The sequence below is a fragment of the Phocoena phocoena genome, chromosome X, assembly GCF_963924675.1.
Source record: "Phocoena phocoena chromosome X, mPhoPho1.1, whole genome shotgun sequence".
Taxonomy (NCBI): domain Eukaryota; kingdom Metazoa; phylum Chordata; class Mammalia; order Artiodactyla; family Phocoenidae; genus Phocoena; species Phocoena phocoena.
Window position 1 is genome coordinate 16,868,015 of NC_089240.1, and position 11,804 is coordinate 16,879,818.

Here is an 11,804-nt window from a genome sequence, read left to right on the forward strand (position 1 = left end):
ATGAACATACTTTCTTTTCTTCCTTCTTCCGCACATATTCTTCAAAATGTTTTTTATGTGTTTCCCCCCTCTAAAGACAATATTGAAGAGGGGAACAATATAAAAAAGGATAAGATTCAAGAGATTTCTGTTCACCTTACCCTTACAGTTATATTCAGATATTATAAAGGTTCTCTTTAAACAGATCAATCAAACAAACCATTTTGTTTGTTTGGTTTTCTTTTTGTTTTTTTTGCAGTATGCGGGCCTCTCACTGTTGTGGCCTCTCCCGTTGCGGAGCACAGGCTCCTGACGCGTAGGCTCACGGGCCCAGCCGCTCCGCGGCATGTGGGATCTTCCCGGACCGGGGCACGAACCCATGTCCCCTGCATCAGCAGGTGGACTCTCAACCACTGTGCCACCAGGGAAGCCCCAAACAAACCATTTTTAATTGTTCTGTTTGATTCTGGAAAAATGACCCCAGAGGAAAAACAGAACTTCCTAAGACAGTGCTGTTTGAGAGATGATTCATTATAACTATTATTTATTAAATACAAACCATGTACTGACCCAAGTGCTTTACATATATTATCATTCAATTCTCACCACAACCCCATGAGGTAGATATTATTTTCATGCCTATTTTACAGATTAGGACGTTGAAGCATAGAGACATTAAATAACTTGCATAAGATTACAAAGATATTAAGTGGCAGAGACAGGGTTCAAACCCAGGTCTTCATGGCTCCAAAGTTTATGTACTTTAACACTTTGCCATACATCCAAATTATCCCACAAAGGAGAATAAGTAAAATTGAAATATTTAATTGCTAGTAACTAACGTATTTGCTTAAAATAGCCAAATGTGTTAAATGATAGTTATGTTCTACACAGATACATTTTATCCTGTTTTATACAACGAATATAGTATATTTGTGTTTGTTTTGTTAACTTGACACATTTTACTTAACAATTAAAATTTACAGTTGTTTTATCTTTGCTTCTATGCTATTTGGTATTAAATTGAAAAACCAGAGTATCTGAGATTTGATAACTGTCCCAGATTAACGAAAGGCACAGGAAACTGTATCAACTCCTAAAGATGGGGGGGGGGAGTGCGAAAAATCTAATGCCAAGTATTAAAATGCAACTGCTTGTTTTTTCTTTCTATTACGTGAAATGGGGAACGGGATGTGTAAAATATACACTTCCTCGATTGCATTCCAATGCTTTAAAACTTGTCATTCACCAAAACACATAAACAACTGAGCACTATCACACTCACGCATTACCAAGAGACCACCAAGATGTCACTGTTGTACACTGTAATCTGAACCACTGGGTCTAAAGCATCCAGTCTGCACTGGACAAACTGGGCCACTTGACGTCATCCATCATTCACAGCCTGGAAGATCACATGTCCCTGAACACGGAACTCTAGAGCAAATCTTCTCAACGATCACAATGGTATAAATTTTTTAGTGGATGATAAATTTAAAAAAATCTTTAGAACAACTCTTCTGCAATTCAGACCTCTGAGAAATGATCTGCTCTCTCTCTCTCTCTCTCTCTCTCTCTATATATATATATTTATATTTATTTATTTATTTAGCGGTACGCGGGCCTCTCACTGTTGTGGCCTCTCCCGTTGCGGGGCACAGGCTCCGGACGCGCAGGCTCAGCGGCCATGGCTCACAGGCCCAGCCGCTCTGCGCCATGTGGGATCTTCCCGGACCGGGGCACGAACCCGTGTCCCCTGCACCAGCAGGCGGACTCTCAACCACTGCGCCACCAGGAAAGCCCGATCTGCTATATTTTTGATCATTCTATAATTTACTGAATGTCATGTCCTTGGTCAAGAGTGCACATCCCAATTATGCCACTCTTCTTATATAAAAATAAGACATACTTATTGTGATTTCCAGAAACATACTAATGAAAAGGCAAAGTCCGCCTATACTTGTTTCTTTAATTGGGTAAGTTTCCCTCTTTATCTTAAAATTTAAATGTATCAAAGAAGTTTCTCATTTTGGATTAACCCCATCAGTATAGGATCAAGCTTCCAAAATAACACAAACCTTCCTAAATTCTAGTTTAACAAAAACTGATATTATAATCACTGAAAACAACAAAGTGTTCAATAATGTGTCACAGTTACTCGACAGTTGACATGTAACAATACCTGTCCTCTCCTCAGATCTTCACTTGGGGGAAAGAAAAAAACCTGAAAGGTGGTAAAAATGAAACAGGAAAAGGAAAAGAAACTTAATAAAATATTATTTTTTCAAAATCAAAGATCACACTTTAATAGAATGTTTTTCCCTACAGATGAAACTTAAGAAATCTAATATTGATACAGTGGAAATATTACAGAATCCAATAAAGTCTTTGAGGTTAAAAATGGTTGCACACCCACTGAAGATGGTTTCCAAAACAAGGGTCTCATTTTTTATAAATAAAATATTTATACAGTTAATATTTTCCAATGCACTACGGAACTTGTCATTTAAAGGAATTCGAGGTAGCTATTTTTACATAACACATTTCTATAAAGCAAAAAGAACCTCCTTAATTTTATTATTTTTGAAAATTGTTCATATTTACATTTACTATAATATATCTTTACTAAAAATGAGAAAAAGGTGTCACTTTAGGTCAGGTTTATGATCCAGTAAATGTCCCTAACAGCAGTGGCAAGAGTTTGTAGAAAAGAATAGCCACAATCCCTGGATATCCATCTCCTAAACAGTCAAATATTCAAAAACACACTAGCGTCTTTAACTCATTAAAGAGTTCTGAATTCACCTGGACTATTTAGGAAGCTATTTTGTTTTTAATCTTGTACCAACCTTGACTTTGCTTACATAGTACTTCCTTTATTATTCTAAATTTGCTTCTTTAAACATTTGGCATAGTTCTAGCCTATCATGTTTTGACCCATGTTTGAGTTCAACCACAAGGGTTTTTTTGTTTTGAGCACCATGAGACCCATGTGAGGTCAAGAAGACATGTAAAGGAATGAAGAAACTGCCTGTACTTTTAGTGAGGTACTCAGTTCTTTTAAGATTGCTCATATTTCAATGTGAGATTAAAATGATAAGAACAGAGATAAAATTGATAATTACCCTATTCCTGACCTTCATAATTAATTCGTCGGTCATCTAGGGGGCCTATACTATGTATGCGCCAGGCACTGTGTTAAGAGCTGAGGATACAGAGAAAAAAAAAGAAGTCTCAGCTTTGAAGAATTCACAGTCTCCTAGGGAAGAGACCATAAATGTAAATTTCTATAGAGATCAACCCTGAAATCTTTTAGCCTGAAGAGAAACAATCTGGTGTTTTTACTCACATGACTATTTTTTAAAAATCGTAAAATACAACTATTCACTGATAAGAACTTACTGAGGAGGAGATGGCATAACGCTAAGCATAATATTAAGGTCAATATCAGACTTCCAAATGAAAATTTTCAACCTTTTCCTTACTGATTTCAGTATTTCCAAATTTGCATCAGAAGTAATTTACTTGAAACAGCTGAACAACCAAAGGCAATAAATACCTAAGGGCAATTTGTTAAAATCTAATTTTAATAAATCTAGGCAACACTGGCTCTGACTGACATACCTTATGCCAGAATATCAAGAAAATTACTTGAAAATGGCAAATCGTGGGAACCTATCTGCCAGGTTCTGGAAACCATGACAGTAACTGAAATAATCAGGCTTTAACAAATGAGACATCTTATAATACCATAATTGTTTTTGAAAAATACTTGACCTCTAACTACCGGTTTACTTATTTATACTGATTTTTTTCCACAAAAGATTTGAAACAGCTACCCTAGCATAAAGCAAAGCACATGAATTATATCCATCTGGCTCTGAATTATGGCTCTGCCATTTACTATTTATAATCTTTGTGCCCTTAACTTTTGAGATCAGTTTCTTAATCTGTAACAATGGGGACCATAATCCTACTCTGTTGGGTCATAGGAAGGATAAAATGAAATAGCATGAGCACCGTATCTGGCATATAGTAAGTGCTAAATAAACATTAGCTTTGTGCTTTCTTTATCCAATTGTATGCTATATAGAAAAAGGATCAGGTGGAATTTTAAATGACTTTTTTTTTAACACACTGATGCGTGCCAAGCAGAAGTGTGGACTGATTACGAGTTGCAAATGTTAACGTTTGCATCTAAAAATCAGGCTCAAAGCAAATTCAATTTCTTTCCACAAGGTTGGCACTCTGAGAACACATTTTAGCTATATTACTTAATATAACCTTTTAGCTATATTACTTAATGCAAAAATTTTTCTGAAGGAAAAAAATGAATGAAAAGAGCCCCGGGAGCACTATGTTTCATACTATCCAATTCCAAAGATGATTAAACATTCTAAATTTGATTTTCTTACAAAAAATTCACAGTATTAGACTGGCTAACAATTTTAAATGAAATTCTCGTAGATTTCCTTTGAAAAAAATTTTTTCAGGAAACATCTATTAATGTGTTTTCTATTGAAGAGCAGCGTTTCGTTTAGGTTTTAAAAATATGATCCAAGTCGCAAAATACTAAGCACCAACCGTAAGCACTATTACAATTCTGCATGCGATAAAGAGAGAGCAAGTAAACATTTTATACAGCAGCGGAGGTGACTAGGGAAAAAGTGCAAAGTGATTTGAACTGATCCCCGTCCGCCTCCCCCTCCATTCTACCCGAGAATGCAAGTGTCCCGCATCTCAGATCAAACTGAGCCTCGGTCTTACTGACGTAACCAGTAACCCTATCCACCTCTCACACTGCGGAGGCCGGCAGGGCAGCGGCTGCCGCCAAGTACACCACTCATCAGAGCCTGTCCCATTCCACCCCCGCGCTTCAGTCATGCTTTCCAGAAATGGGGTCACTCGCTCAGTAACTATTACACACACGCAGCCTATCATCCTGTAATCCCCCAAAGTCCGCTGTGGGGAATAGAAGACAGCAAAAAGTCAAGAAGGAAGAATCACAGACGCGCCACCATCAGGAATTGATTTTCCGCTCCGGAGAGGAGCGCTGATGCCCTGGAATGGGTCTTGTCTGGATTATTTTCGCAGACCCCGAGTTGGTTCTGGGACAGGGGCGGCTGCGAAGAGTCGGCCGAAGTCTGTTTTGCCCTGTTTAGGTATAGTGTTTGGGTCACTCGGGTGGGTATCTCAGGGACGGTCACCAGATCGCGGACAAGGAAAACCAGAAACCCCTTTACTGCGGCCGCTGATCTCCTTGAATACCACCCTCGCACCTCCATGGACAGGAAACTCAAGTTAAACTCGCAGGGACGGGGTCCTCGAGCTCAGGGACCTCAGAAACGGGGCGGGGGGGGGGGGATGGAGGACCTCAGGCTTCCACTCTCTCCCTTACAGCAGCAGAAACCGCTGCGGCAGATGGGGGGGGGGCAAAAACCCTTGGCTGTCCCGCACCCCTTACCCGAAACCCTCACAGGTCGCCACCCCTGCCCTGGGCCGTTCCTGCCCCCGCGCGCCCGGCTCCCCGGGGCAACACCCTCCCCCGGCCGGACTCGAGAGTCCCCTCTCCCCAGCGAACCCAATCCACACCCCTCCCGCATCCCCCAAAGTCACCGGGGTCCAGGGAAGCCCCCGACCAGGCAGGGCCAAACTTCCCAACTCCTCGCCAGCCCCCGCTGCGCCTCCCGCTCCCCCCACGCAAAGTTGATGAAAATCGGCTTCTTGCAGAGCCCCGGCGCCCACTCCAAACCCCACGCGCCACCACACCACAGCCCCCCGAGGGAGGGAAGGGAGGGGAGAGTGCGGGTGGGAGGAACAGAAGAGCAAATAGATCAACCCCAACTATCCAAACCGGAATCCCGAACCAAGGGGAGACGCGAGCGGCAGAGGAAGGGGCCGAGTGGTCGGCTCCCGGGAGGGGAGCGAACTGGCGGGGGCGCGGGGAGGGGGCGCGCCGGCCCCGGCCGCCCGGCTGCACTCACCTCAGCGCTGTCGGACGGGCTCTCCACAGCCATCTTCTGCCACGGGTCCGCCAGCTGCGCCAGCGGCATCTTCCCCCCCGGCCCGCCGCCTTCACCGCCTCCTCCCTCCCCGCCCGCCCCGCGGCCGGCCCCGCTCCGTCGCCGCCCGAGCCACACGGCAGCAGTGGCGGCAGCAGCTGCAGCAGTAGCGGCGGCTGCCCGGGAGAGGGCTCGGCGCCGACACCGACCCTCGAACGCCGCGCGCCCGGCTGGAGACGCCCGCGCGCCGAGCGAGAGCCTCGCGCCGCTGCCGGGCACCGGGTCTTGCCCCTTTCTTCCTCTCCTGCTTCCGCCGCCGGGACTACAGCTCCGCCCCCCCGCCGGTTCCCGCGCCCGCTCCCAGCAGAACAGCAGCCCCCGCGCGCTCCGCTACTTCCGCTCACAACATGGCGCCTAAGCGATACCTGTCTCTCAGAGCGAGGCTCGGCCGCCGCCGCCACCGCCGCGCGCACCCGGGGGCGGGGCCTGGGAAGACACGCCCCTGGCCGCGGCGCTCCGCTAGTCCCTCCTTCCTCGCCCCAGCCACTGCTTCTGGGCCTCGCCTTCTTTCTGGAAGGGCGAGCGGGAGAGATCTGGGGGCGTCGGCTGGAGGTGGGGGAAAGAGGGAAAAGGGAAGAGGTGCGAAAGGCTGGGAGTTTCTAAGTGCCGCGAGTCCGAGCAGGTTGAAGGCTCCTCGGGGATGCAGAGGAGTGGTCCCCGCCCAGCTGGGGAGAGAGATGGGCGAGGCGCAGGGGGCGCCGTACAGTGCCGAGGACCCGGGGAGGGGGCGTCGGGTGTCTTTTCGGCGCGATTCTTCCATGGGTGCACGTGGGCGCGCCGAGTCTATGGGCACATCCCGTAGTGGCCCAGGACCCTGCCTCTCCCAGGGTCACACGATGGGCATTCACCTGCCCCTCCACCCCCCCACGACGGGGACACGAAAGGGTATGTGTCCCGGAGCCGCCTGGGGGTTCGGCTCTCGGTTTGAGTCAAGGCTCTCCAAATTGACGCTCTTGTGTTATATTTTTAATATTTGGAATTAGTTTGTCTTGCATGACTCGACCCCCCGCCCCAAGTCCGCAGAACCCTGGGGCTTCAGGCCCGACCCTCCAAGCGCGCCCCCTCCCCGGGTCTCCGCTGCCTAAATCCCTCACGAAGGAGAAAACAAGGAGGTTCTTTAAGGCTGCCCCTCTCTGCAGAGGTTGGGGAATTATTCATAAATATCTTGTTGGCAGGAGCCCGGGGTTCCTGCTCTTCTGTTGACTTTAAATAAAAGATTAGATTAAAAATCAGGCTGGCGGTGGGTGGAGGAGGGGGGAGAGGGAGAGCTTCTAACTCCTGCCGCCCGAGATAGGGAAGCCCTAGGTTAAGGAAACCCAACCCCCAGAAGGCAACGGAGGGCCGAGGACGGGGAGAACTTGAGGAGAGAAGCCTGGGTGTCTGGAGTGGGTTGGGGGGAGGGGGCGGAGGGTTCGACCCCCTGTTCCCCGCGCCAGGTGCCGCGGCGAGCTCAGTGCGTCCGGGCAGAATTGTGTAAAAGTCCCCAGGCTGAGTGGAAAGCTACCGCAGCGATCGGCTAACCGCCCTACAAGGAGAAGGAAAAAAGTAAAGGGAAATCTCCAGGCCGGCCAGTGCCTCTACCCCTTCAGGCCTCGGCCCATGCGTCCCGGCCCTCCCACGCCGGGCGACCACAGCGCGACCCCCGCTGCGCTCCTGGTGCACGCCTTTTAACAGCTTCCTTTCATCCTCCCGGGACCCGCACACCTGGAGAGTCCTGGCCTCCCTCCCTAACGCAGGTGTGAGGATGAGATTAGAGCCCCACACCTAGCCGGCCAGGTCTGCGCGGGCGGTGCAAGGTTTCTCTCTGGGCCGAGAGAGGCAGGTGTTAGGCTCTTTCTGCTGCCTTCGCCTGCGCGCCCCTGGGCACAGGCTCGAGGCCCGGGAGCCTCGCGGCCACCTGAACAGGCTCCATCTGTTCAGGGAGCCTGAGGAGGCGGCCGGAAATACTCGCTGCGCGCCCTCTCCCGCAGCCTTGGACTCAGGGGGACAGCTCAGGGTTGAGCAACATCTGGGCAGGCTCAGCGTGGTCTGTTGGGTGGGGGTGGGGAGGACTGAGCTCGTGATTTTGTCACCTCCCCCAACATGCTGATTCAAGTGCTGCAAATCCAATCTGGACCCAAAACTCAGCTAATTTGGCAGCCACCGTCTCTGTAACTCCTGACGGTAAAACCAGCTTGCAGAAGTTGGAAGATAAGGAGTTGTGTACTGTTTTTCATTTATGTACAAAGTGCCTAATTTATCTTTCATTTATATTGCAAAGCCACGTTACCATTCCTTACAGCGAAAAGAAGTTGGTCAATTTGGTTACTTTAAGGTAAATTACCCCCCAACGGTGATCAATTATTCCAATTAACATTCTTTCTTTAGTAAAAACATACATAGTTGAAAAGAGTTACTGTGTCTAACACTGTCCAGCGCTAAATACGCCGCTCAAAGGGTGAACTAACCTTTTTAAAAATAAATCAAACTGTATACTGAAAAGTTGATTTCGGTATCAATTTTTATTCATTTCCTTTTACCTTGAGAACTACAGGAATAACTTTTAAAACAGCGAATTGATCTGTAAAAGTAGTGTGAACAGTGGTCACATTGCAGGAGTTAAGCATTAAATGAACTTAATAATGGGCTAAAGTACCACTAGCACAGCTGTCTCGCACACAGGATCAACTTGTTAAGTATGTGAATTGATTCGGGGAAACACTATTCTCCTTCCTTTTGCCCAAAAAGAAAAGAAAGCAAATTTTTTTCCTTTTGGTTAACAATAAACTTTTTTCGTTTTTTCATTTATTAAATCCAAGAGTGGTGCAACCACTCACTCTGGCTGGGAGAATTTGGGAAAATCAAATGAGGCTGGGGGATTTTTCTTGCAGGTGGCAACAAAAAGAGTTATTTGAACATAGAAGGTGATATTGCCCTGGGCAGGATTACTTTTTGTTTTCCCCCGTGTTTAAGAAAGGAAAACTCTTAGGTATTCAAAGAATAGCTGCCTCTAGAGAGCACCTGTGCAGGGTTAATATGGGAGCCTCTTGAGCATTTAAAATAGGTTGGCTGGTCGCTACCGAGATGTGCTATAAGTGTAAAGTTCACACCAGATTTCAAAGGCTTAGTACCAAAAAAAGAATGTAAAGTATCTCATTAATAATTTTATAATGACTATGAGTTGAAATGATACTTTCAATATATTGAGTTAAATAAAATATTTTGTTAAAATTAATCTCCTGTTTCTTTTCACTTTTTTTTTAAAATGTGGCTACTATAAAATGTATACTTCCGTACGTGGCTTACTTGTCAAGATTGGCATTATAGTTCTACAGGACAGTGCTGCGTTAGCATTGAGCCTTTTATATATTCCTACAAGTCCTGTAATGTTAAGTGATATCCTCACATTCCACTGTCTTTTTGGGCTCCTCTGTGCAAAATCAGCAGAAACGGTGGATTCAGTTACCTACTGATTCTATACCCCTCCCCCCAACACATGCATAAGTCTCTCAGTCAGAACCAAAATATTGGAAAGTTATTACTTGAAGCTACAGCAAAGGGAAACAGCAAACCTCAGTCGAAAATCTGGACTAGATTTCCAAGAAATGATTCCTGCTGTATGACAGGACAACCAGATTTAACCTCCTCTGTCCCCAACAATTTCCTGCTATAATTATAACCTTTGTATACAAGTTCAAATGGGCATTTACTTAACAAAATAACATTTGTTCAAAAAATGGAGTTACATCAGTCTGGAAAAGTTACAAGATGACTAAACTATGGCTCATGGCACAATCTCTACCTCATATACAACCAATACTCACAGCTATAGGTTTGTCCCTATAGAAAACAAAGTGTAATCATCAGTGCCCCTCTGGAACAAGTGTTTTCCCTCTACATTATCTGACCATTTTTACTTTTCATACAAAAAAGAAAAAGTAATCACTAGACACTATTTAACTATTTCTTTCCAGTGAGAAAGAAAGATAAAACTTAGGCTCAAATTTTATCTTGCACAAGACGATAATTAAACAAAATATGTGGTGACATATTTTTTTGTGTGTATGAGTTTCATCTTTTCTTTGAAATTTCCCAAGCAAAAATTATTAAGAATATCTTCCTGAATGACACACATCTTAAGAGACAACAAATTCTTCTACACCTATTCGAACATGTTTTTTACGAGAATTCAAATTTTGGAAAATGTAAGATGTTCTCTAGATTCTCCTGCAGATACAAAGTTCAATGATTCTGGAGTTGCATGTGATGAAAGATGCTAATAAAATCTGTAAGGAACTAAGGGGAAGACAATCTATGATACAAATACTTGAAACGTTTAACATTCTTCAGGGTAAGGCGGTATGGGATCATGATAAGAGCAGAGCTAGGCCTATGTCCAAACTCCAGTTTCCTTTACATCTCTAAGCTTCAGCTTAAAGGCCTAAAACAGGGTCTGGTACATAATAGTTGCTCAGTAGATACTGGCAAAATAAGCTTTGTTTTCCTCATCTGAAAATAGGATAGGGACTTCCCTGGTGGTGCAGTGGTTAAGAATCTGCCTGCCAATGCAGGGGACACGGGTTCGAGCTCTGGCCCGGGAAGATCCCACAGGCCGCGGAGCAACTAAGCCCGTGCGCCACAACTACTGAGCCTGCGCTCTAGAGCCCGCGAGCCACAACCACTGAGCCCGCGTGCCACAACTACTGAAGCCAGCACACCTAGAGCCCATGCTCTGCAACAAGAGAAGCCACCGCAATGAGAAGCCCACGCACCCCAACGAAGAGTAGTCCCCATTCGCCGCAACCAGAGAAAGCCCACGCACAGCAACGAAGACCCAACGCAGCCAAAAATAAGAAATAAAATTTAAAAATAAATCTTTAAAAAAGAAAATATGATAATAACACCTACCTTGTAGAATTTTGAGGAAGATTGAATGGAAATAATGTCTGAGAAGCATAAAGCACAGTGCCTGCCACATAGGAAGAGCACTCAATAAATGGAGCTATTGTTACGAGCTTCAGAAAGGGAGTATTCCTGCATATATAATGCAGTTCAAATACTTCACTCCTAAAAGTTATTTCTTTCCATTTGTTGTGTGAGCATTTCATTATGGTATAATCTATTTCTTTAGGGCACTCTTGTATCACACACACACAAAAAAGAAACTGTGAGTAACTTCCTGTGGAATCCAAATAAAAGAGCATGTAGGGTAACGTCCTGTTCTGTTTTTCAAGCCACATATGTTGAAATGCAAATGATTACAGGTCAGTTGCCTCATAGGCTATGATCAAAACTTTGTTTACGTAATGCTCAAAGGAAACTAACTAATGTATGATTCAAAGTTAACATTACCTGACTCATACTTATGTAGGGAGGACTGGAGGAACAGGGAAGTATGGAGGAAAGGTCTGTGTCAGACATGCTTTAATGTTTTCTTTTACTGGTTTCCAAAATGTTTCATCCTCAGAGGTGTCAGTTTGTTTCAGAGTTGTTAGAAGAGAAAGAATTATGGGGCTTTGAGACTTGACAAGGAACTAAGAACCCATTCTTGGAGCTTTAATAAGCTACTGTTTTCCTCCAGCTTTCATTCTACTAGAACAGAAAAGACCCACTAAATGTTCTTGTTTATAAACACTAATTCATAAGAGGGAGATAATACATTAAAATTTCATTTTCAAACTGATATTAAAAACGACTGCTTTTAACATTAACCAAAAATCACAGTATAAAGTACTCCTTCAGAGGATAAACATTCCCATTTTATAACTATCAATTTAGTCTGGT

At 44.8% G+C, this 11,804-nt stretch overlaps 1 protein-coding gene across 1 annotated transcript in view; it reads right to left on the bottom strand.

Moving 5' to 3' along the window:
- Positions 1 to 6,037, bottom strand: part of RPS6KA3 (ribosomal protein S6 kinase A3) — a 105,458-nt gene extending 99,421 nt beyond the window's left edge. Inside the window, exon 1 of the mRNA XM_065900546.1 lies at positions 5,964 to 6,037. Coding sequence (XP_065756618.1) covers positions 5,964 to 6,032 — 69 coding nt within the window. The 5' untranslated portion in view covers positions 6,033 to 6,037. The remainder of the gene's footprint in view (positions 1 to 5,963) is intronic.
- Positions 6,038 to 11,804: the final 5,767 nt, after the last annotated feature.